Below are 27,211 nucleotides of genomic sequence, written 5' to 3' on the forward strand. Positions count from 1 at the left end.
GCTCCTACTCATCCTTCAAGGCCTGACACAAATGTGGCCTCCTCTAGGAAGCCTTCCAGGATGCCACCAGCCAGAATTAATAGCCCCCTCCTCTCTATTCTTCTAGCACCAGTCCTGTGTTCAGTGAATGATTTTCACTTTTATACTCCTCCTGTGAAGTAGGGAATGTCATCAGTGCTTGTGTTCAAAAATAATTAGGACCACTGTGATCCCTGCCCCCGAGGAGCTCATGGTCTAGGGAGAGAGAACCTGTAAATGCCTCTAACAGTGGGTGACAGAGACCATGGCAGAGAGGTGTACACAGGGAACCCAGAGGTGGCACACCTTCTGTATTCAGGGGGTTTGTATGGGGGAGTGTGGGGTCAGTGCCATCTGTTTACCTCCATCTCTAGCATTCACGTCATCCTTCCTTGGCCTCTGTGCCCTCACTGACAAGATCATTTCCCCCTTTGGCTAGTCAGTTGCAGGGCTGGAACATACTACGATGGAGTACAAGAACGCTGCATTTTATGTCCAAATGGAACCTTCCAAAATGAGGAAGGGCAAATCACATGCGAACCATGCCCAAGACCAGAAAATCCTGGGGCCCTGGAGACTCCAGAAGTTTGGAATGCATCTGAATGTGGAGGTGAGAATGCCCTCTGTCCCTTCTTACTCTTCCAATCTCCTGTATTGTTTAGCAGAAGGCATAAGTGCATTTCAGGGCAGACAATGCGTACTGCGCCATGGAATTCCTACCATCAGGGACCGTATTGGGCTCATCATTGGCTCTCCAGTACCTAGCTCAATGCCTGACACATGCTGAACAAATGAATGAAGATCTGATAGAATACACTGACAGGAAAAAAATGTGTAAATGTTGCAATTGCATGTTTAATCACTGTAAATAAATATCCCCTGAGACCTGAGTGATCTCCCAGTGTGTAGGGACTACCTGAAAGTGTCCAAAAATGGAGGAAGTAGCGCTGATTCTTTTTCTAGCTTTGGTCTCAAAGTCAGAGCTTATTAATTTTTTTAAAAAAAGTATCCATCTGGTTATTTTGTTAAAACTCTGTGAAGAGTTTGTGCGTGTGTGTTGCATTTTTAGTTTTTATTTGTTTTCTAATTGAAGTATAGTTGATTTATAATGTTGTGTTAATTATTGCTGTACAGCTCAGTTATACATGTATATACATTCTTTTTTAAAATATTCTTTTCCGTTATGGTTTATCACAGGATATTGAATATAGTTCCCTGTGCTGTACAATAGGACCTTGTTGTTTATCCATTCCATATATACTAGCCTACATCTGCTAACCCTGCACTCCTGCTCCACCCCTCCCCCGACCCCCTTCCCCCTTGGCAACCACCAGTCTGTTCTCTATGTCCGTGATTCTTCTGAAGAGTTTTTAATTGTCTCTTATAAAATGTTAACCCTGGAGCCATGCTTACTTAGGTTCTGTGGGCTTCTTTCCTATTTACTTTGCTAGTAAATGTCTTTATTAAACAGGAGAAGGGCCAGCTGTACTGACACTCTGTGGGCTCAAAGGGAAGGTGTGATTTGATGTGGCGATTTGTAGGTGATGTCCACGGCAGAGTGCGCCGGAGCTCTGGCAGCCCTGCCTCTCCTTCTAGTGATTCCCAGAGCCAGATTTAGTTCCCACCTAAATGACTTCAAACTCAAGTGCAGGACCTTTTCTGGTTTAAAAATCAGATCCTCAGACTGACGGTGTGACTCCTAGCATACTTCGGCCTGTTATGAAATCCTGGGACTAACGGCAAGGTTGATAAGGAGGTACTTCGGGGCATCTGTTCACACTTGTGTGTGACCTTAATAAGATATATTTATAGTACATCAGAATATTAGTAATAATAATAATAATTGCTAACGCTTATTGTATACTTGCCTATACCAGGCATCATGCAGGCATTCATGAATAATTCCATGAGTTGTTCATATGGTTATTGTATCACTACAAAAACTTTATGAGGTTAAAGAGACTCATTCAAGGTCACACAGCCAAAGAGTGGAGGATTTGGAATCAGCAGCCAGGTCTGACAGACGCCAGACTCCTCCCTCAGGTGTGTTTGTTAAACGCCATTATATCTGTACCTTATGGGTAGAAAGAAACCCATGAAAATTAATAGAGGAGAGATGATTAGGAATATAAGAGACGGCAGATTTTTATAGCATCTTGCCGATGCCAGGCCAGTTCCTAAGGGATGTGTGCTTTTAGCAATCCTTTTGTTTATGGCTGTGATACTTGTCATAAACTTAAAAAATATAATAAAGTACGGTGTTTAAAGTAAATAAACGCCTCTGGGTCCCTCTGTCAATGTGGATTGGATCGGTTGCATTTAGTACACTAATTGAGGGAGGCCAGGACACACCTTAGCATAAGGAGATATAACTTAGTAAATATAATTGGTAAAAAGGGGAGACTCTTCTGTGACCAGAAGAGTCTTTATATCACTAGGATGTAATCAGCTGGGTGAGGGTGTACTTCTGGGTCGAATTAGCACATGGACTGCAGGCAGAGAACCCTCTCTCTAGGGGCTCCTGCACTGCAGCAGCTGCCTGGGCCCTGGGTAGTCCTAAGCCTGCAGCCTAGCCATGCCTGCTCCGTAATCCAGAAGGGTCCACACTTGTCTCCATCTTTGCGCTGTGCTGTGTAGCCCTGTGTGTAAACATCAGCACCCACATGCTACCTCGTCAGTGTCCGCAGCAGGGCTGGACAAAGTTTCTCTCGCTGAGGTGGGAGCTGAGGTCCGCATGGGGTGACAGGCCTGACCACATCTCTCTGATCTCATCTGCAGAGAGATGGGAAAGGCTCTGCCCAGGGGCCTTGCTCACCTAAGGTCATTGATCCCCCCAGGTCTGTGCCAACCTGGTGAATATTCCGCGGATGGCTTTGCACCCTGCCAGCTCTGTGCCCTGGGCACATTCCAGCCTGAAGCTGGCCGTACTTCCTGCTTTCCCTGTGGAGGAGGCCTCCTCACCAAACACCTGGGAGCCACTTCCTTCCAGGACTGTGAAACCAGAGGTGAGGACTTGGCAGCTTGCCTCTTCCCGGAATTGAATTTCCCCTTTTGAGAACCGTGGTAAAGCCCCAGTCAAGCTCGGCCGAGGTGCCCTGTGTGGGCCCCAGTGGCAGGGAGGACAGGTCCCCACGGCCATTCGTCCCTGCTGGATGTGCAGGGAGCACAGGAACTCCCTAGATATGGTCCTCCCCTTCGAACGGGGCTGACTGCAAGACAGCCGGGGAGATGGGCAGGTTTAGTACACAGACTCCCTCTGCTCCTTGCTTCCAGGCCTCCTCTAGCTCCTCACCCTTCCCTAGAGTTCCCCACTCCAGAACAGGCCCTACGCCTTCTCCAGAGCCTCACCCCGCTGCCTTCTGCAGGAGCCCAGCCCCAAGCCCAGGGTCAGCTCTGCGCCCCTCCAGGCTCCCAGGCCCGCTGTGCATGAAGACAGAGCTGTGAGCATTCACGCCCGACGACATCACGGACAATGAACTCAGAAGATACACCCATACCTCGTTCCCTTTGTGTTTTTCTCAGTGTCATGAGTCACAAGTCGCACCCAAGCTGGCTATTTAGGGAATTAAATGTTGATTAGCCCCAGAGTAGTAGGAAAGCAGTACTTATTTGGGCATAGACATTTCTGTCCCAAACTGCAAAAGCTTTCGTGTTACATCTGATGAAAATAAGTCTTTTTTTTTTCTTTTTGTTCTCTCCACCTTCCCCCACCCCTACAGTTCAATGTTCACCTGGACATTTCTACAACACCACCACTCACCGATGTATTCGCTGCCCAGCAGGAACATACCAGCCAGAATTTGGAAAGAATAATTGTGTTTCCTGCCCAGGAAATACCACGACTGACTTTGATGGCTCCACAAACATAACCCAGTGTAAAAGTAGGTCTCTCTCTAAGGCTTTTCACAGTCCTTGATTAAGAGGGCAAGCACCTGGGTCCACCTAGGGGGTGCGGGTTGGCAGGGGTCCCTGGTTCATTCAGGACCGCGGAGCCGTTGTTAGCCCTCCTCAGGGCTCTGCAGCTCAGCGCTGGACCTGCAGGCATTCACCTGTATTGGTGCAGGCTACTTCTCCAGGCACATTCACAGGCTGTACTTGCTGTAATTTGCTCCCAAGGGTAAAGTGTCAGTTCAGCCCTGTTCAACAAGCACTGTTTGAGGACCTGTTATGTGCCAGGCAATGCAAGCAGAATCAGTACCTGGCCCTGCAGCAGCACAGGCTGCGGGACTGCAGAGGAAAGAGCTACTTCCTCTGTCTGGAGAGACGAGGAAAGGTTTTGATGGGGAGAGTTGGGGGAGAGTGGGAGAAAGAACTTCACGCCCAAGAGAGCAGCTGGGAGGAAGCACAGACTCAGAAAGGTGAAAGGCTTTATGGGAAGAGACCCCTGGACCTGATCATGGAATGTGCTGCAGGGAGTCTGAAGCAGACCAAGAAAGGAAGCCTTGTTGACTGAAAAAAAAAAAAAGCACAACCTAAAAGTTGAGAGTTATGTTTTATTCGGCTCACAAAACTGAGAACTTAAGCCCGGGACACAGCCTCTCTGATAGCTCTGAGGGACTGCTCCAAAGAGGAAGGGGAGGAACCAGGATATATATGAGTTTTTGCAACAAAGACCAGGTAGTCGGAACATCAAGATTACTGTTAATTAAACAAGACCCAATATCTCAAGGTAAGGAAGTTAGCGCTTTTCTGTGTGAGGGAAGATACAAGAGTCTGGGCTCACTGAAATCGTTCCTTTGATCTGCACCTCAGCTATCTGGGGCCAGCATCCTGTGCTTTCTCATCCTGAGTCTCCTCAGGGTGCATCATTTGGGGTGGCTGCAGTGTGATGGCTTGATGGTCGCAACATCCTTTGTTTACTGACATGGCAGGCAACGTTTTTTCTTTTTTTAAATTTTACTTATTTTTATTTATTTATTATTTTTGGCTGTGTTACGTCTTCGTTGCTGTGCGCGGGCTTTCTCTAGTTGAGGTGAGTGGGGGCTACTCTTCGTTGCAGTGTGTGGGCTTCTCATTGTGGTGGCTTCTCTTGTTGCGGAGCACGGGCTCTAGAGCACGGAGGCTTCAGTAGATGCAGCGCATGGGCTCAGTAGTTGTGGCTTGTGGGCTCTAGAGCGCAGGCTCAGTAGTTGTGGCGCACGGGCTTAGTTGCTCTGCGGCATGTGGGATCTTCCTGGACCAGGGCTCGAACCTGTGTCCCCTGCATTGGCAGGTGGATTCTTAACCACTGCGCCACCAGGGAAGCCCAGCGTTTTTTCATTGACAGTCTTGACTGCCAGACTAGGGAGCTTAGTTTGTATTCTGTAGGAATGGGGAGGTAAATCATTCAAGGACTTGCTATTTGGACTTGGTTTGTTTGCTTCTTTGTTTTTAACTGTTGTGTAAAATTCTCTAGTAAAGGCCAGCTGACAACCTCAGCTGGTTCAGCAATGTAGGGGAGCAAGAGGCCTCCCCAAACTGGAAGAGTAGGGGATTGAAGGGGGCAGTGAATCACTTGAATTTATGACTGGAAGCTTATCTGGTTTTCTCTCTATCCCAACGAAGCCCTTTTAACAACATCCTCACAAGTAGCTGTCTAGTCTCTTTTTTGTTAAATTAAAAAAAATTTTTAACATCTTTATTGGAGTATAATTGCCTTGCAATGGTGTGTTAGTGTCTGCTTTATAACAAAGTGAGTCAGCTATACATATACATATATCCCCATATCTCCTCCCTCTTGTGCCTCCCTCCCACCCTCCCTATCCCACCCCTCTAGGTGGTCACAAAGCACCGAGCTCATCTCCCTGTGTTATGAGGCTGCTTCCCACCAGCTATCTATTTTACATTTGGTAGTATATATAAGTCCATGCGACGCTCTCACTTCGTCCCAGCTTACCCTTCCCCCTCCCCGTGCCTTAACAAGAAGCTTACTGCTGCTCATAATATCCTAGTCTGTTGGTAGATTACACTTGGGAAGTTCACAGTGTAAGAAGATTCTTTTCCCCGTCAAGATGAAATGTTTCCTTGCCTTCCCACCCCTGGTCCTTGGAGCTGCATGGCACAGTTCCTCAGGTAGCCGGTCAGGCTCGGAGACAGTTTTCTTGACTCCATGACTCTCTCCTCTCCCTCTTCTCTACCAGGAACAAAAAGCTCTTTTTTTGTTTTTTTGTGTGTTTTTTTCCTACTGGGAATAATAAATCCCAGTTACAACTAGAGAGGCCAAAGGTAATCCTTCAACATCTTCTCTTGAACAGGTTCACCTGACAGTTTTAAACATTAAGCTCCTTTAGGGCAAGAATATTTGTTGGATGAATGGAGATTCAGTGAGTGAAGTGTGGCTGAGGTGGTGTGTGTGTGTGTGTGTGTGTGTGTACGCACAAGTGTGTATGCTCCTTGCCTTTGGTGCCAGAGGTGAGTATCCAGCATGCCCTATACTGACTGATAGCTGAATGGCATTCTCTTCCCCACTTAAAAATAAAACATGGTCTTGACCAGAGAGAAAAGTGAAAGAGTATGGCTGTCATGTCTTCATCAAAGATCTGTAGGAAAGGGTCAAATATCCTTTGCTGAGCAGTAAGCTCTATTCTCCCTATTTTGACAGACCTACAAGTTCTGTGCCATGCATTCTCCTGGCACTTGGACTTTGTAAACAAAACAGTAAAAACTAAAGTTATCCTTTTGTTTCACAAACACCTGTCCCTGACCTTGAATGCCTTCAAGTTAATGAGAAAATGATGCCCTGGGAACCCAGAGGGGTGGGCTCTGTGTGGGAAGTTAATGTAGTCGGGCTCCCAGTGGGGGCTGTGGGCACTAGAGGGCAGACTCATTCCTGCGATGATGTCATTTCCGGGGGCAATAGGGTTCTCCTCAGCCAAGCGGGGGCTGGCCATGACATCATTGTTATTATTATTTTTTGACCATGACATTATGACAGCTGTGCTGTGCCTTGGTAACTCACGGCATTTCCTCTTCCAGACAGAAGATGTGGAGGGGAGCTAGGTGATTTCACTGGATACATCGAATCCCCAAACTACCCAGGCAATTACCCTGCCAACACAGAATGTACCTGGACCATCAACCCACCCCCCAAGCGCCGCATCTTGATTGTGGTCCCTGAGATCTTCCTGCCCATAGAGGATGACTGTGGAGACTACCTGGTGATGCGGAAAACTGGTGCGTCTCACCTGTCTGCTCCTCTCCCCTTCTGAGGCCAGCTGGAAAGCCTGATGGCACGCTGCCTGGCTTTATTATTTAAAACATTTTTTATGGAAGTATAGTTCATTTACAATATCATGTAAGTTTCAGGTGTACAGCACAGCGATTCAGTCATATATATGTGTGTGTGTATATATATATATATGTATATATATTCTTTTTCAGATTTTTTTCTCTTATAGGTTATTACATAGTATTGAGTATAGTTCCCTGTGCTAAACAGTAGGTCCTTGTTGGTTATGCCTGGCTTTAAATGGGAGAAACAGGCCTAGAATGCCACCTCTTATTAGAACAGAGATGGGACATGAGTTTCTAGAGTTTGCCAAGAAAACAAAATTTAGACAAAAACCACAGGTTGAGGCCTCCTGTTGAACCCTAGAGGAAGCGATCCTGCGGGTCAGTCTTCCCTCTGTGCTCATTGGGAACCCTCTTCCACAAGGACACAGAGTGTCAGTGAAGCTCATGCAGGGCTGGCTTCAGGACCCCAGACACTTGCCTCACCCTGGGAAGCAACTCATGGCTTAGGGACTGACCAAGACAAAGGGCGTGGTCCAGCCAGGAGGGACCCGCCTCCCATCCTGATGCATGACCCAGTGTCCATAAAAGGATACTGTCACCAACGCAGCTTAGAGGCAGTGTCATGAGGGGGCTCTGCCTGGATCTGAATCCCAGCTCCACCTCTTACTAGTTCTATGATCTTGGGAATACGTTCGGGAACTTTCTGTGCCTCAGAATGCTCATCTGTTAAAATGGGGATAATAATAGTTGCTACCTCATAGGGTTATCATAAGGAATAAATGCATTTTTATTTGTAAAGCACTTAGAATAATAATGACGCATACTACTTAAGTATTCGCCATTCTTATTAGTGGTTACAATGTCTGGAGTCAGGTGTGGGTTTGAATCCTGATCTTTCCACATACTGGCTGTGTGATCCTGGGCAAGTAATTAATTTCTCCGTAAATGAGATAACCACTGCACCAACTTCCTCTGGGTTTGGGGGGTGGGGGCTAAGTGAGATAAAAGTCTATAAAGTGCAGAGCACACTGCCTGGTCTAAGGAACCATGCAGTGAATGGCGGAGATTATTACCAGGTTGCAGCAGGTTGGCCCTGCAATGTGAGAGCCCTGACCTCAGCTCCTGCAGTGAGTGCTGCACCCTGGGCTGCTGCCGTTTGCCAGCCATGGGCCTTGCAGTTAGCCTTCCCTGGGGCCCACAGTCACGACTGTGGCCCTTACGAGGACTCAGCTGGTCCTGAAGAGCCCTTGTACATAACTTGTTTTGTGGTGTGAGGATTTGAAAAGATGAGTGTTTATTATCTGCAGGCTCAGTGATGAGTCTTGAACCCCGTCCCCTCCAACTTCCCTTGGCAGCTTCGTCCAATTCTGTGACAACGTATGAAACCTGCCAGACCTACGAACGCCCCATCGCCTTCACCTCTAGATCCAAGAAGCTGTGGATTCAGTTTAAGTCCAATGAAGGGAACAGCGCCAGAGGGTTCCAGGTCCCGTATGTGACGTACGATGGTAAGCACTGTGAAGCCCAGGCTGCAGCACGTGTAAGAGGGTTCTCTGCTCTGAACAGAATCAACTCCTGGGCCAGCTGGTAGACTGCTGACAAGCACGCATGCTCAGAAAGGCAGGCAGGATACGGAGAAAGGACATCGCTGACTCACAGGTGCCAAGGTTTAAACAGGCATTTGGGGATACTGACTACAAGGATGAACAGATGTTTTAGAAAGTAAATGAACGCGAGCATAGTTTTGTGGGTCAGAACATGGGCGATGGCGTCAGCCAGGTTGGGTTTAATCTCTTCTGCAACGTTGTGGATGTTACTTACCATCTCTAGGCTTCATTTTCTCAGTGTGTAAATAAGGATAATCGTTAGACTTAATGTGAGAGTTCAGTAGGATAATCCATAAAGGACTGGGTGCCGTGTGTGGCACATAGTAAATACTCAATAAATATTAACCTACTACAATTGCAGCTTTTTTAATATAGAATCCCAGGGAATGAGGAAAAAGACCTGAGTTCTGGTCTTGTCTCTGCCACTAACTTGCTGTGTAACTTTGGGCAAGTTAGATGACTTCCCTGGTTTCATTTTCTTCTTGTTAAACGAAGGGGTGGCCTGTGTGAGCCCTGGGGCCCTACCAAGCTCTGAGACTTCGGTGACAAACATTGACTAGGAACACAAAATGAACTGGACCTTGTCCTGGAAGACCTCATAACCTAGCAGGGAAGAGTTATCTGTTCATCGTGAACTTATTCATTCATCCATGCCACAAATATTTAATGAGCATCTAGTATGCCAGGTATTGGGTGAGGTGCTGGAGACAACACGGTTAGTGACAGAGATACAAAAAAGAATATGGTGTCATAGATGCTACAACGGGGCATGTACAAGGCTCTGTGTGAGACAGAAAAAGGGGCAGCCATTCATTTTGCATGGGTTTTTGGAAAGAATAGAGCAAAGTCTCAAGAGATTTGGGTCTTGAAAGAATATGTAAGTTTTCTTATAAATGGGAGGAAGAACACTCAGGAAAAGGGAATGACATAGGTCAAAGGATGGAGTACCTGGCATGTTGGGGACTAATGATTTTGCCAGTTGGTAGGGTGCATGGGGCTCAGCAGTGAGAGATGAGATTAGAAGCAGGTGGGGTTAGGCTATGAAGAGTCTCGAGTGCCAAGCTCAGAAGGGTGGACCTAATCTTAAAGGGAGCCACTGAAGGTTTTTAGGCAGACAGGTGTGAAAAGTAGGTGTTTTGGAAAGACGATATTCTATGGAGTTCCTAAAAACACCTCACATAGTTTATTTCTAACATGTGACAAACTCTAGAATCATCATCCTGGTGCCTGAAACCATGTCAAACACTAAGACAAGGGCCCTTAGTCTCAGACTCCTAGGTGGACACACATGGCTCCCAGGTGGCTCTGCTGGGATTCAGAGCATCTTATCTCCCCAAAGGCAGCCAGCCAACAACCTCCCCCATCTAGGATCAGGAAGGAGCCAAAAAGCCACAGAGACTCCAGAACAAATGTCACCAAAGTTCACACATTTCAGTCAGGCTGTTCTCAACTCTGTGACACATGAAAACGTCTTGATTTTTTTCTTTAATTCAAACAAAGGGTTGTAGCTTGAACCAGGGGAAATGACATATAACCCTGGTTAGGCCCACAAGAGTGTGTCTGAAATGTATGGACACCAAGGGGAGAAGAGAGGGTGCAGGTGGGATGAACTGGGAGATTGGAATTGACATATATACACTAATATGTATAACATAGATAACTAATGAGAACCTGCTGTATAGCACAGGGAACTCCACTTCGCTGTACAGTAGAAACTAACACAACATTGTTAAACAGCAATACCCCAATTTAAAAAAATATTGTGTCTGTCACAGCAGAAAATAGTTGAAAACTGCTGTTTTGGCCGTGCAGAAGCCTTTTAGCTCTTCACCAGAGCCTATTTAATTTTTTCTTTCAACCTATATTTCAGACAGTTTTGATATCTGGTTCCAAGCCCAGAAGAACAGCAGTCACATTGAGAAGGGGCAGCTGAGGCTGCTACAGACTAGCCCACTGGCCTGGAGAGCAGGGAGCACCGTAGCTGCGGCTAACATGTGCTGAGCTTATGAGGACCAGGCATATGCCAAGTGCCCTTGACACGGCACGTTCCTCACAGCCACCCATGCAGTGGACACGACTCTCCTGATGTTACAGATGAGGCCACTCTGGCTTAGAGATTTAAGTAACTGCCTGAGAGCACAGCAGGACAAAGTTGCAGGGGTCTTTGGGACTCCTGAGTTCTTACCTACAACACTGGAGCGCTTTTCTCATGACAGTTGGAGCAAGTGAGGAGACAGAGTAGTTCTTTTTTTTTTTAATAAATTTAGTTAGTTAGTTTTGGCTACACTGGGTCTTCGTTGCTGCATGCGGGCTTTTCTCTAGTTGCGGTGAGCTGGGGCTACTCTTCGTTGTGGTGAGCAGGCTTCTCATTGCGGTGGCTTCTCTTGTTGCGGAGCACGGGCTCTAGGCGCACGGGCTTCAGTAGCTGTGGCATGCGGGCTCAGTAGTTGTGGCTCGCGGGCTCTAGAGTGCTGGCTCAGCAGTTGTGGCACACAGGCTTAGTTGCTCCACAGCATGTGGGATCGTCCCGGACCAGGGCTGGAACTCATGTCTCCTGCATTGGCAGGCGGATTCTTAACCACTGTGCCTGACACTGGGAAGCCCAACACTGTAGTTCTTAAAAGCAGAGGAAAGATTTCTTTAAAAGATGGTGGTTTGGAAGCATTTGGGATAGTGGCAAACAGCTCTCTAGAACAGTGACAAGCGTTCCTAATGGTGAACTCCTCATCAAAAGGAGCTAATTCTCTGAGGTAGAGACTCTGCAGTAGAGGAATTCAAGATTAAAAAAAAAGAAAACGTACCCTCATTCATATTTTATAGATTTTGTATTCACGAAAATGAAAGGATAAGAAGAAAGAGACCACAGGAAGAGAGGACCAGCGATATTGTACATGTATTAAATTAGTAATTATGAGTATTATCCTATGAATTTCCACTTCCCATCACTTGAGCAGGAGACACTTTTTCTCCCACACAGTTCCAGTGATGTTCTTATGATTTGTTTGGATTTGTTGCACATAATATGCATACAAAGAGGCATTCTTCTCTGCCTGGAATTTAAAAAAGATTGTGTTTTGCATATGCTTGATTTGAATTATGACTGTAGGAAATAGGCTAGACTTTGAATGCATCAAGGAAGATGAGGACTAAGAGTTGAGCAGCATGAAGGTCACTGGTGACCCCAACAAGCAGTTTTGGAGGAGTGCTGGGGGCCAGAGTTGGCTGGAATGGGTGTGAGAGAGAAAGAAAGGAATCGAATTGGAGATAGTGAGTGCTGACAATTCTTTCAAGGAGTTTTGCTACAAAGGGGAGCGGAGACGTGGGATGGAAGCTGGAGGGAGAAATGAGGTCTAGAGAGGTTTTTTTTTAAAAACATTGGAGACACAACAGCATGTTTGCATGCTAGTGTGAAAGACCAGCAGAGAGAAAATTTCATCACGTAGGAAAGGAAGGGCAGGATTAGTGGAACAACGTCCTTGATTTGGTGAGAGAACATGGAGCTGGTAAGCAAAGTGGAGGGATGGGTCTTGGCTGGATATACAGAGGTTCATCTGAGGGAGGAACAGGAGAGATGGATGCAGATGCTGGTGGGTGAGAGGAGGTAGCGGGTGAGTCTGTGGAAGTTCTCTCTGATTGCCTTCTTAGTATCAGAGAGGTCATTGTTCTGATGGCAGCTACAGAAGGGGCATTTCTCAGAACCTTATTTGAAAAATGAAAGAGTCAGCCTGGAAAGAACTAAAGCATACAAATGCAAAATATGTCCTTTATTCAAACAGAGGACTACCAGGAACTCATTGAAGACATAGTTCGAGATGGCAGGCTCTACGCATCAGAGAACCATCAGGAAATACTGAAGGTGAGTATGCACCCGAGGTGGCCACGGCAGTCACCCCCAGGGCTCGCCAGGCGCCACCGAGGAAGGGTTTCCTCTTGCTACCTTTCAGACACTGAGCCTGCTCTGGGCTGAGGTCAGTTTTATATCTTCACCAGACTTAGGTTTTTTTTAAAAAAAACTCAAGGGGCCATTTTTAGTGTTGTCAAATAAAGTAGTATTTTTTAGTTTGGAAATGTGTGGAGGAGCAGAGGGAAACTTGTTTATCAGAAATCCAAGCCAGCGGCAACTCATGTTTCCATGTTCATTCTCCAAATAGTTGAGGATTCTTGGCTCCTTGCTCATCCTTCCAGCCTGAAGTCCACCAAATTTTAGATACTTATAAGTATAAATAAACACTGGCCATATCACTAACGCTACAAATATTCCCCAAATTCCAAAGTTACCACGTGGTTTAGAAAAACAATTTTTTACACATTAAATTTTTAAACTAAAAGTAATATGTGCTCTTTATAGATACTTAGGAAACAAAAATTGGGACTAAAAAAGATAAAAATCAGAGGAGACAATTTTCACAAAGCGTTTTTCAGCTGATCAACCTACCGCCTAACAGTGGGACATTATAGTTCCATTGGCAAAATGTCATAATGTTAAAATATTTTGGCCCAGTAACAAAATTCTGTTCTTTTCAGGATAAGAAACTGATCAAGGCTCTGTTTGACGTTCTGGCCCACCCCCAGAACTATTTCAAGTACACAGCCCAGGAGTCCCGGGAAATGTTTCCAAGATCCTTCATCCGATTGCTCCGTTCCAAAGTGTCCAGGTTTCTGAGACCTTACAAATGAGCCTGCCCACGTGCCACTCAGCACAGCATTGGGCTGTGGGCTGGTGGAACACAGCGATCTGCTTCTGCAGCCAGCATAGCCGGATAACGCTGCCTCTAGTAGCAGTGCCTGGTTAGAGTTCAATTTTTATAGATAATACAGATATTTTGGTAAATTGAACTTGGTTTTTCTTTCCCAGCATTGTGGATGTGGACTGAGAACGGCTTTGAGTCTTACTCGCTTCTCATTGCTGTGGGCACATGTCTTGGATATGTCAAGGGCTGGCTGAGCGGGACTTCAGTCAGCTCAGGTGAGATGCACGTGTCCTTCTTGGTCCTCACTCCTCCTTGAGGGGGCTGCCTTGTCTGAGACTTCAGCTTCTTCCAGCATAGTCCTCCCTAAGGGAGCCCTCTGCATTCAGGTGTCGGCTCCGACCAGGCAGAGCAGGAAAGGGGGGAGGGAGGGAGGGAGAGTCCTCCAGGCATCATCTACCCACCCGGGACCTGGGAGGACTCGGTGACTCCACAGCCTTCTCCAGCCTGTGTGACCTAAGTTTGATCCCAGAAGCTTGAGTCCTAAGCAGTGATCACTAGAAATTACTTACAGCAGAAAGAATTAGAAATAAAAAGGTAGAAACTAAGCACTTCCACAGACATCGTAATGTAGACCTATCGATGGCCTTCTCTGTTGCCAGTTTCCACCTCAGAGCAAATGCACAGTGCTTGTCTTACACCTTCAGCTGTGCCCTCAGGGCAGCACTCTTCTGGGTGCTGCAGTAGAGCCTGGAGAGTTCAGATAGGATGTGATCTCCTCGATGGATGAGAATCCATCCATCATGAAAAGGAGATTTCACACACCCCGAGTCAATACCGCCAAGGGTTCTCCTTCCTCCGTGGGCTTCCCAGCACAGGGCGTGCGAGGTCCAGGTGCGACGTGGTACAGACCAGCCTGTCATGTTTGCCTTCCTTCCCCTCGCCAAGTTCAGAGCCTGACTGGGGTCCAGGGGCACGGGCTGCACGGCTCAGGGTGGTCTCAGGCCCTTAATGGTCACCCACTGCCGGAAGCACACAAATCCCGGCCTCTTAGTACCGCAGAATCATCTCATTTTCTCTCGGCACAGTGGGACCTCACAGTCACTTTCTCCCACAGGAATTTGATTTTTCAATATTATTGAATTTTTAAAAATTGAAATCTATAGGCAAAAATCTCATTACAGTGAATAAAAAAGACTTCTATCAAACAAGCTGCCATTTCCCTAATGAATGGGCTGACTACACACAACCATAGTGTTTTATTTCAGTAGCAAACTAACTCTGCACACAATCAATTCTCTACACCAAAGTACCAAAAGAAAAAAAAGATTAACAAACATTTTTGAAGAAAACAAAGATTATTTCATTTATTGTTGAATTCTCTTTTGACCTCAATGTTTTGTTTTTTAACCTATTAATAACATTGAGTTTTTAAAAGCCCAATCAAACTTCAAAAAATTTATTTGGATGGTCCTAAATACCCATTTCTAAGTCTCTCTTCAAAAATTTGAGCATCTTCGTTTTAAAAAATAATCATTAATACAAGTACTTGGAATTGGTGATGCCGGAACTTGGCTTACATTTCTGAGTCTGACCCTAAGATGAAAATTCAAATGTAATACAATGTGAGTTAATGACCTGACCGATGGCAGCAGAACTGCGCCACCCCGTCCAAGCATGTTAGTAACTTTGTCCTTAGGACTGTCTGATTCTGTATTGCTGGTTTCACAAGAAGGCTAGGGATGGCAGTACACTGGGGGTTGGAAGGAGGCTGCATAAACCTGGTCTCTGTGAAGCATCCTTCAGGAGCTGGGCCATGCATGATTCACTGAAGCCCTCCTGAAGCTTCCTCTCTATACCCATCAACCACTCTGAGAGACTCTGTGGTCCTGTTGGAAGACTGGATGGCAGGGGCTACTGTTGCTACCTGTTAAATCAGTAAATAGTTATCAAACATCTGCTCTTTGCCAGGCACTGTTCTAGGTCCTAGGGATGCACAGTGACAGGACAGACAAGGTCTTGTCATTTTAGAGTTTACATTTTAGAGGGAGGAGACAATGAACAAATCAACACGGAAAGTATCAACTAGTAGTAAGTGCTATGTTGAAAATTAAAATAGGTTAATATAACAGATGATGGTGTGGCTTCTTTAGGTTTGAGAATTGTGGAGGTTTCTCTAGGTAAACGGTATTTCAACTGAAAAATAAATGGCAAGAAGGAACCAGCCTTGGACAAATCGGGGGAAGAACATTCCAGATAGAGGAAAGCCAGGTGCAAAGGCTATCAGGCAGCAACAAGCGTGTGTGTGGATCATAGACTAGTGAGAAGGCAAGTGGTATGAGATGAGGCCAGGGAACTGGACAGGGGCCAGAGCACACTGGGCTTTGGAATTCAGAATGAGGGTTGTGGGTTTAATTCTAAATATGTCGTGCAGCTTTTGGAGGGGGTTTAAACAGAAGAGTGAGGTGACCTGATTTCTGTTTTTAAAAGATAGCTGTGGTTACTGTATGAAGAATAGGTTTTAGAAAGCAGGCACGGAGGCAGAGAACAGTTAACAAACTACTGCAACCAACCAAGCAGCCATCCAGTGAGAGATGAGGTTGTCTGGGTAAGGCAGGAGTAGTGGAGAGGAGAGAACAGAAGGATTCTGGACATGTTTTGGGAGAGAGTCACCAGAACTTGCTGGTGATTGGGTGGAAGGGGAAGGGAAGGACAGCAACTGAAGGTGACCCCTAGTTGTCTGAATAACTGGTAGATGGAGAAGACTGCAGGAGGAGCAGGTTTGGGACATGTGACAATCTAAAAACCTGTCTACAAATTCTTTGATGCTCCTTCCATGCAAAGTTGGGGGCCTTTTGCCCCTCCCCTTGAACCTGGGATCTGTGACTGATTAACCAATCTTATATGGCAGAAGTAACATTTTACTAGTTCCTGGGCCCAGGACTTAAGATACTGGCAATTTCCACTTCGTCTCCTTGGGAAACTCACTGGGACTTCAGTCACCATGCCTTGAGGAAGCCATAGCAGCTCGTGAAGAGAAACCAAGCCCTCCCCACCTCCCCACCTCCCCACAACCCAGCTGACTCCCAGGTGACAGCTAGTAAAACTTGCCAGCTAACCTTAGAAATGGATTCTCCAGCTGATGCTTCACTGAGCAGTCCCCGTTGAGCCGTACCAAAATGACAGACTTGTGAGCAAAATCAATGATTATTGTTGTTTTAGTCATTAGGCTTTGGGTGCTTTCTTATGCAATGATAAGACACTGGAAAAGAAGAGAAGATCAAGAGTTTAATTTTGGCCATTCTAAGTATGACATGACTATTAGTATCCAAATAAAGATTTCAAATAGGCAACTGGTTCTATGAAGTCCCAGGAGCGCTCAGGGCTGGAATATTAATTTTAATGTCACAGAATAAAGAATGAGACAGCTTGAGGTCACCTGGGAAAAGTAGGTAGATAAAAGAAGACCAGTCAACTCTGAACTCTGGGGGAGCTGTTGATAAAGTAAACAGGAAGAGGTCAGAGCTGAGCTTTGCCTTCCTTCCGCGAGAACAAATTTTGTGGTAGAACTCTGAGTGGGAGAGGAATCTGTACATGTCCTTCCCTCCAGCTGTGGATATTGTTCTTGAGCCATTTACTGAAGTGCTGCTTTTATGGCTTCAGCCACGTTTCCCTTGAGCTTCCAATGCTAATAAAAGAGTGCTTGCCTTTTCACACTAACGGATGATTATCTTCACTTTGGAAGATTGCTTCCTCTGAATCATTCTCTGAGCTGTTGAGTGTGTCATCTGTAGGCACTCACTGGATTTAGGTTTGCAGGTGATTTTATAATTGTCATGTGGAAACTTGGGAAAGGCAGCAGCTGCACCGCACAGAGCAAGGAATTGTGGATCTTTGCAGGAAGAGGCACCAGGGCTGCTGCATGCTGCCCACCACTGCAGACCACTGCAGCCAGTGGGCCTGTGCACCGGGAAACCCTGGGCTCCCTCCTGCACACCTCGATCTCCTCCTTAACTCAGAAGACATGCCTCTTACTGGGGCTGTCAGTATATCTGCTTCTTTTCACGCGGGAGGATGGATCCCAGGAGCCTTACCCAAGTCTACGTTACTCTTAGTCAGTATTTGGGAGGCACGTGGATTAGGTGAGGCTGGAGTAAAGCAGTTCCTCACCAAGTCAAGGGAGCCTTGTTACCTGTGGCCTTCTTGCTAGGCAAGCCATCAGCTGCCTCCAAATCCAGGTCCTGGGTGTTGCCACTAGGAGCCCAACCACAGGAAATTAGAAGCCTCGGAGAGGCTTCCTCCCTGTGTCATCTACTCCAGGGGCTTGTGAACCCAGCTCAGGGGTGTCCTGGATATTTGTGGTAACATGCTTCCTTCTCCGTTCAGGCAGTCCTGATCCGCCTACAGGAGACCAACATCTGGGGCTTGATGGCCCAGCGAGGCTGCTCCTGTGATTGACAGCTATAAAGACATACCTACTCAGCAGGGATCACTTTCCAGGGAACACAGGATTGAAACAGATTTAGAAAGTGAAACCACTCATTCACAGGCAGGTTGCTCTAGCTGAATAAAAGGGATACAAATTAAACCCACCTACTATAAACAATGATCATAACTCAGCATTGCTTGGTTTTCAGAGTATCTCATTAGGGGAATGGACTACAGACCTTAGTTACTAATAATTCTTTGTTAACGTGTTTGCTCATTCATTCATTTATACAACATGTTTACTGAGGGCTTACCAAGTGCTAGGTATTGAGGAACCGGTGATCCTGTAATGAGCAAAATGCTCTTGTGGAGTTTAGATTCTAGTGGAGGGAGACAGAAAATAAACGAACATATAGTAAAGTCAAGTGTGATAACTGCTATAAAGAAAGTTAAAAAGGGTGAAAAGATAAGAGTATGAGGAGGTGGTGGGAGGGAGCGGCTACTCTAGATAGGGTGAGCTCATCATTGGAATCATGAATCCAGCCCCCTCCCAGGGCACTGGCTCCTTAAACCAAGCCTGGCAGCACTGGCCCTGGCAAGTTCCTCTGCCCACCCAGCAGGAACTTGACAGTTTGGCTCAGGCCAGCATGAGGAAAGCTCCAGCTTGTGAACAAGCCATTTTGCAATTCCTAGAACAGATGCCACCTAGTGGTTGTAAATGGAATCCACCTGTGTTTCAGTCATCCCACAGCCTTGGAGCTTAAGTAACCTTGGAGCTTAAATGCTCATAATTCAAGACAAAATGTTACCAATGGGATGTTGGGGACTAGGGCTGTGGTTTGACAACTGATTGCATGTTGCTTCAAACAGCCCTCGGAATGTATCTGTTTAGGTCTTTTCCTTCCCTCTGCCTGGCCTAATGACTAATGACCAGGTGAGAAGTCATTGATCTTCAGGTCCTTTCAAACTATCAACAATTCTCTGAATCACATCCATGTCCAAAGACACACACACACACACCACATTCATTTATTCATTGTTATGGTCTCGGCACCATGCTAGGCTGGATACATATTCCTGAGACAGGAGGAAAAAGGACTTGAAAGAATGAGGGGGGGCAGGGGGGGCTTCCCTGGTGGTGCAGTGGTTAAGAATCTGCCTGCCAATGCAGGGGACACAGGTTCGAGCCCTGGTCCAGGAAGATCCCACATGCCGCGGAGCAACTAAGCCTGTGTGCCACAACTACTGAGCCTGCGCTCTAGAGCCTGCCAGCCACAGCTACTGAAGCCTGCGCACCTAGAGCCCGTGCTCCACAACAAGAGAAGCCACCGCAATGAGAAGCCCATGCACCGCAACAAAAGAGTAGATCCCGCTCGTGGCAACTATAGAAAGCCCACACACAGCAACGAAGACCCAAGACAGCCAAAAATAAATTTTAAAAAAAAGAATGCAGGGGAACAATCAGTCCCAAATTGTAATCTTGTGTGATTTTCACCACGTGTCGTTTAAAGAGCTTACACACCCCACTGACTTGGACTGTCTTATGATCTTATATTTTATCCTACCTAGGATTGAAGGATAACTTTGAGGCATAGTTTGGAGTTTTCTGTCTTTTCCTTGTGCAGCGCAAAAAGCAGAAATAGAAAACCTACCTCAAATCTGAGCTTTGGTGCTATCTTTGCCTTATTATACACTTTGTGGTTGAAAAATAATTAATAGTTTCTGAGCAGAAAATGGAACCAATGCCCCAGGGAGGATAGACCCAGCAATGTGTGACTGACACAGTCATGGCCAGCAGAAGAGTGTGGTGGTAAAGAGTGTGAGCTTGTGGTGAACCCTGGCTGGGCCTGCTGGGCTCAGCCCTCTGCAGCCTTGTGTGTAACTCACTGTGCATGACCACAAACTGGTCATCGTTACACAGTGCCAGTGCAGCTGCAGTAAATGATGCCTGTCCATTGCATAAAACTGTGGACAATATAGCCAGATGGTAATGGTGGCAAAGGAAAAATATGTGCTCAGAATCCCAATGTTAGGTCCAGGTGACTTGGCTTGAGGAAGGCAGCTTTTAGCAGCCACATCAGGCACCAAAGCTGAAGTTTTGAGTGATGTGGGTGCAACTATAAGAGGCTTGGTAAACCCTCACTTGGGATTTCCAACGAGGAACTAAGGGGACTCAAGCAGCATGACTCACCCAATATTCCCCCTCTCAGTATTCCTAATGTACTTTTCTGAGAATGCATTCTTTCTGTTTATCTTAGTGAAAGATTTCTCAAAGATTTATGTTTCATAATGTTCATTTTCTCCAAGACTCCCATTATGTCCTCTGCAGTACCTGGATTTGTATCCCAGCTCTGCCACTTAATAGCTGTGTGACCTTGCACAAGTTACTTGACCTCTCTGTGCCTCAGTTTCCTCATATAGTAAATAAAGAAAAAGATAGTACTTACTGGATAGGGTTGTTGTGAGAATAAATGCATTCACAAATGGAAAACTCTTAGAAAACTACCTGGAATGTAGTATGGGCTCAATAAATGTTAACTATCATCATCATTATCATCTTCCACCACTTCAGACTAGAGAAGTTAAATCCAAGATACACTTAAAAAATGGGTTCGTACTCTGCTAGTTTCTCCCATTTCACTGAAATAGAGAATCCTTTAGTTTCAGGCTTTCTAGTAGGATGTGTTTGTTCTAGAACCAGAAGAATTGGAGCTTGAAGTAGGAATGAAAGGCCATAATGCCTGACTAGGGTTCTTCCACAGGACCTTCTGAAAACCCTTATTCTCCTGAGCTGGAAAGGAGAAATGTGTTCTTCCAATCTCCTAAGACTATCTCTCTCAGATCAGAAACAGCACCCATATACAGAGACCTGTCAATCCATCATCTTTCCTTATTTTCAGTCCTCAGCCTCTGATGTATGAAGATGGCAGTACATCTCCTTGCTGAGCTCAGAATCACACATTCTTCAGAGCTGCTCATCTCAGGTTTGATGTTTCCAGCATGACGAAGTCCAACCTTTGACCCCAGAGAAGCAGTGCCCAGGGCCGTAGGCAAGTAAGGCCGATGAACACACTCACTTTGTCAGGGTGTGAATTCAGGTTCCAAAAATGAGTAATTTGCATGAGGCTTGTGGTCAGTGGGACAAAGTCCCTAATGAGAGAGGAGGACATAGGCCTGGCCAAGGTGGGTCTGACCATCATGTGCCTCAGAGAGCACAGAACTCAAAGTGAAATGTGCTGGTGGAGTGTAGACAGTCTGAAAAGAGAGAATTTCATCCTTTTTTTTTTTTTTTTAACTTAAGACAAAATTTTATTCTGTTATGGTTTTCCTTAGTTTGAAGCGATCTTTATGGTATGTGAAATACCTGCTTGAGAGTCTATCCTGAGTTTATTTTTTTTTTTTGACATTCCTCATGGATCGCTTATATCACTGACATTTATTTTTTCATATATTTCAACATTTTTATATTCAATAGAAGATGTATGTTTTTTCACAAGTATTCCACATCGATCCTGCCATGCTATTGCACTTTCATGGAGTTTGAAACTGAATGCATTCAGGGACTTCCCTGGTGGTCCAGTGGTTAAGCCTCTGTGCTTCCACTGCAGGGGGCATGGGTTTGATCCCTGGTCGGGGAACTAAGATCCAGCATGCTGCACAACCAAAAAAAAAAAAAAAAAAAAAATTGAATGTGTCCATGGGACTCATTTTGGGCAATGAAATGTGTGTCACTCTTGGTCACCCAAGAGAGACTTGGGTCCCTTCTAGACTGACATTTTGAGAAAACAGCATGTGCTTCACCACACTCTCTTTTCCATATTGAGGATGGAGTAGAGTGGTGCCTCCTGCCCACCTTCAAACAACATGTGGCAGAACCAAAAAGCACGTCTTCATTGCGTCACTGCAGCGTAACTGATAAACTTGAAAATTCTTTTCTTTTCTTCTTTTTTTCTCAGTTATACATATACATGTATGTATTCTTTTCAGATTCTTTTCCCATTTAGGTTATTACAGAGTATTGAGCAGAGTTCCCTGTGCTATACTGTAGGTCCTTATTGGTTATCTATTTTAAATATAGTAATGTATACATGCCAATCCCAAACTTCCAATCCCAGTTATTTTTTTATTTCTCTAAAACTTATTCAAAGTTATTCACCTCACTGTTAATAAGATGTACAGTTAATGCTCTGTGCCAGTATTATTAGGCCTGCTCATTGCCGGCAATGGACTTTGACAAAACCCATTTCCTGACACCCCAAAATTAAATTACTCTTTTCAAAACATACCAAACTTGCAATACTTGCAAAAGTATTACATGCATTTAAACTCTAAAGTAGTTCTGTGTAGAGAATATCACTATAGTTTTGAGTGTATATGTGGGTGCTGGTAATTTTGTATTTTCTTTGGGAGTGGAAAAGGAAAACAATTCAAGCTGAAAAAACTATTCTTAAATATTCATTTTTATAAGTTTTATTAAAGAATTTTGTTACACCATTGGGAAAAGAACTCCCAGTGCTTTTTTAAAGAATATGAATGGGAGAGGAAAAAAACAAAGCCAGTAATTGTACAGTAAAGAAATCAAGTAATACCTTGATGAGATGATCAAAATTAGCATCTTCAATAGAAGACAGATGGACAACATGTGGCTCCAGATGTGATACCCTGAGAGGAACATAACATCACCTACACAGTACTCAGACCAAGATGAATAACCTCAATCCCAATACAAGAAAACTGGATAAACACAAAATGAGAAATACTCCATTTTTTAAAAGGGAAGAGAAATAACTTTCACACCAACGAAATTAAAAACTTTTGTGTTTCAAAGGACACCATCAAGAAAGTGAAAAGGCAGCCCATAGAATGGGGAAAAATTTGCAAATCATATATCTGATGAGAGACTTATAGCTAGAATATATTAAAACTCTTACAACCCAATAATAGATAACTCAGTTTAGAAGTGAGAAAATGATCTGAATAGATATTTTTCTAAAGAAGATAAACAAATGGCCAATAAGCACATGAAAAAGATGCTCAACATCTTTAGTCATCAGGGAAATGCAAATCAAAACCACAATGAGACATCATTTTACACCCACCCATTATAGGATGGCTATAATCAAAGGGACAAGTGTAGGTGACGATGCGCAGACGTTGGAAGCCTCATACATTGCTGGTAGGGATGTAAAATGGTGCAGCCACTCTGGAAAACAGTTTGTTAGTTCTTCAACAGTTTAAACATAGAATTACCATGTAACCCAGCAATTCCACTCCAAGAGAAATGAAAACGTAAGTCTATACAAAAACACATACACAAAAGTGCACAGCAGCATCAGTCATGATAGCCAAAAGGTGGAAACAACTTAAATGTCCATCATTTGTTGAAAGGATAAACGAAATGTGAGAAATCCATAAAATGGAGTAATATTTGACACAAAAAAATGAAATACTGATGCATGCTATAACATAGATGAACCTTGAAAACATGCTAAGTGAAAGCAGCCAGTCACAAAAGAAAATATATTGTACAATTCTAGTTATATGAAATGTAACAAATCCATAGAGACAGAACCTGTAGATGACAGCTTGCCTAGGGCTGGAGAGTTTAGGAGGAAATGGGGAATGACTGCCCAAAAGAAATGGGTACATAGTTTCTTTTGGGATGATCAATATGTTCTAAAATTGATTGTAGTGATGGTTGCCCAGCTCTGTGAATATATTAAAAAACATTGAATTCTACACTTTAAGCGGTAAATTGTATGGTATATGAATTATGTCTCAGTGAAACAGTTATTTAAAAATTAGAAATGGAAAAGAAGAAGTTACGACAGACACCACAGAAATAAAAGCATCCTAAGAGACTACTGCAAGCAACTCTATGCCAATAAAATGGACAACCTGGAAGAAATGGACAAATTCTTAGAAAGTTAAAACCTTCCAAGACTGAACCAGGAAGAAATACAAAATATGAACAGACCAATCACAAGTAACGAAGTTGAAACTGTGATTAAAGATCTTCCAACAAACAAAAGCCCAGGACCAGATGGCTTCGCAGGTGAATTCTATCAAACATTTAGAGAAGAGCTAACACCTATCCTTCTCAAACTCTTCCAAAAATTGCAGAGGAAGGAACACTCCCAAACTTATTCTATGAGGCCATCATCACCCTGATACCAAAACCAGACAAAGATACTACAAAAAAAGAAAATTACAGAGCAATATCACTGATGAATATAGATGCAAAAATCCTCAACAGGATACTAGCAAACAGCATCCAGCAACACATTAAAAGGATCATACACCATGATCAAGTGGGATTTATCCCAGGGATGCAAGGATTCTTCAATATATGCCAATCAATCAATGTGATAAACCATATTAAGAAATTGAAGAATAAAAACCATATGATCAAAAAAAAAAAACCATATGATCATCTCAATAGATGCAGAAAATTCTTTTGACAAAATCCAACACCCATTTATGATAAAAACTCTCCAGAAAGTAGGCATAGAGGGAACCTACCTCAACATAATAAAGGCCATATACGACAAACCCACAGCAAACATCATTCTCAGTGGTGAAAAACTGAAAGCATTTCCTCTAAGATCAGGAGCAAGACAAGGATGTCCACTCTTGCCACTATTATTCGACATAGTTTTGGAAGTCCTAGCTACAGCAATCAGAGAAGAAAAAGAAATAAAAGGAATACAAATTGGAAAAGAAGAAGTAAAACTGTCACTGTTTGCAGATGACATGATACTATACATAGAGAATCCTAAATGTGCCACCAGAAAACTACTAGAGCTAATCAATGAATTTGGTAAAGTAGCAGGATACAAAATTAATGCACAGAATTCTCTTGCATTCCTATACACTAATGATGAAAAATTTGAGAGAGAAATTAAGGAAACATGCCCATTTACCATTGCAACAAAGAGAATAAAATACCTAGGAATAAATCTACCTAGGGAGACAAAAGACCTGTATGTAAAAAACTATAAGACACTGATGAAAGAAATTAAAGATGATACAAACAGACGGAGAGATATACCATGTTCTTGGATTGGAAGAATCAATATTGTGTAAATGACTATACTACCAAAAGCAATCTACAGATTCAATGCAATCCCTATCAAATTACCAATGGCATTTTCTACAGAACTAGAACAAAAAATCTTAAAATTTGTATGGAGACACAAAAGACCCTGAATAGCCAAAGCAGTCTTGAGAAAGAAAAACGGAGCTGGAGGAATCAGACTCCCTGACTTCAGACCACACTACAAAGCTACAGTAATCAAGACAATATGGTACTGGCACAAAAACAGAAATATAGATCAATGGAACAGGATAGAAAGCCCAGCGATAAACCCACGTACCTATGGTCAACTAATCTATGACAAAGGAGGCAAGGATATACAATGGAGAAAAGACAGCCTCTTCAATAAGTGGTGCTGGGAAAACTGGACAGCTGCATGTAAAAGAATGAAATTAGAACACTTCCTAACACCATACACAAAAATAAACTCAAAATGGATTAGAGACCTAAATGTAAGACTGGACACTATAAAACTCTTAGAGGAAAACATAGGAAGAACACTCTTTGACATAAATCACAGCAAGATTTTTTTTTCTTAGTGTAGAACATTTATTTATTCCATGAAACACTTAAAGTTTTGGTCAGTGGGAAATAAAGCAAGATCTTTTTTTTTTTTTTGCGGTACGCGGGCCTCTCACTGTTGTGGCCTCTCCCGTTGCAGAGCACAGGCTCCGGACACGCAGGCCCAGCGGCCATGGCTCACGGGCCTAGCTGCTCTGCGGCATGTGGGATCTTCCCAGACTGGGGCACGAACCCGTGTCCCCTGCATCGGCAGGCAGACTCTCAACCACTGCACTACCAGGGAAGCCCACAAGATCCTTTTTGATCCACCTCCTAGAGTAATGGAAAGAAAAACAAAAATAAACAAATGGGACCTAATGAAACTTAAAAGCCTTTGCAAAGCAAAGGAAACTACAAACAAGATGAAAAGACAACCCTCAGAATGGGAGAAAATATTTGCAAACGAATCAACGGACAAAGAATTAATCTCCAAAATATATAAACAACTCATGCAGCGCAATATTAAAAAAACAAACAACCCAATCAAAAAATGGGCAGAAGACCTAAATAGATATTTCTCCAAAGAGGACATACAGATGGCCAAGAAGCACTTGAAAAGCTGCTCAACATCACTAGTTATTAGAGAAATGCAAATCAAAACTACAATGAGGTATCACCTCACACCAGTCAGAATGGGCATCATCAGAAAATCTACAAACAGTAAATGCTGGAGAGGGTGTGGAGCAAAGGGAACCTTCTTTCACTGTTGGTGGGAATGTAAACTGATAAAGCCACTATGGAGAACAGTATGGAGCTTCCTTAAAAATCTAAAAATAGAATTACCATATGATCCAGCAATCCCACTACTGGGCGTATACCCAGAGAAAACCACAATTCAAAAAGACGCATGCACCCCAATGTTCATTGTAGCACTATTTACAATAGCCAGGACATGGAAGCAACCTAAATGCCCATTGACAGGCGAATGGATAAAGAAGATGTGGTACATATATACAATGGAATATTACTCAGCCATAAAAAGGAGTGAAATTGGGTAATTTGTAGAGATGTGGATGGATCTAGAGACTGTCATACAGTGTGAGGTAAGAGAAAAACAAATATCGTACATTAACACATATATGTGGAACCTAGAAAAATGGTACAGATGAACCAGTTTGCAGGGCAGAAATAGAGACACAGATGTAGAGAACAAACATATGGACACCAAGGGGGGAAAGTGGCGGGGTGAGGGTGTGTGTGTGATGAATTAGGTGATTGGGACTGACATATATACACTAATATGTATAAAATGGCTAACTAATAAGAACCTGCTGTATAAAAAAATAAATAAAATAAAATTCAAAAAAAAAAGATTCAAAAAAGATGGCTGACTATAAAAATAAATAAATAAATAAATAAAGAATAGCATCTCTTTTTTGAAGCGACCCTAAGTAATAGAATTATTGGTACCCAGAATGTCATCCCCCCATATCCTAAAAGATGGAATTCTAGAATAAAATTGCTCATATTTATTAAAAAAAACAGTTATTTAATAAAAAGATGGAGTGCTGTATTCTTCAAAAATGTCAGTGTCATAAAAGACAAAGCAAACTGTGGACATGTTCCAGATTAAACGAGGCTAAAGAGACATGACAGGGGAC

General features: G+C 43.9%; 1 protein-coding gene across 6 annotated transcripts in view; it reads left to right on the forward strand.

Annotated features, from left to right (window-relative positions):
* The window catches only part of SCUBE2 (signal peptide, CUB domain and EGF like domain containing 2), a 64,460-nt gene extending 50,593 nt beyond the window's left edge, over positions 1 to 13,867 (forward strand). For 5 of the 6 annotated variants that reach the window (XM_079928512.1, XM_079928513.1, XM_079928516.1 and 2 more), the window contains 7 exons: positions 458 to 628; positions 2,856 to 3,023; positions 3,738 to 3,899; positions 6,973 to 7,170; positions 8,586 to 8,738; positions 12,614 to 12,693; positions 13,362 to 13,867. In XM_079928512.1, the coding sequence (XP_079784638.1) occupies positions 458 to 628; positions 2,856 to 3,023; positions 3,738 to 3,899; positions 6,973 to 7,170; positions 8,586 to 8,738; positions 12,614 to 12,693; positions 13,362 to 13,514 (1,085 nt within the window). In that variant the 3' untranslated portion in view covers positions 13,515 to 13,867. Of the gene's footprint in view, positions 1 to 457; positions 629 to 2,855; positions 3,024 to 3,737; positions 3,900 to 6,972; positions 7,171 to 8,585; positions 8,739 to 12,613; positions 12,694 to 13,361 lie in introns of those variants that run through there. The other variant, XM_079928517.1, reaches the window with a different exon arrangement.
* Positions 13,868 to 27,211: the final 13,344 nt, after the last annotated feature.

The sequence above is a fragment of the Stenella coeruleoalba genome (assembly GCF_951394435.1).
Source record: "Stenella coeruleoalba genome assembly, chromosome: 8".
Taxonomy (NCBI): domain Eukaryota; kingdom Metazoa; phylum Chordata; class Mammalia; order Artiodactyla; family Delphinidae; genus Stenella; species Stenella coeruleoalba.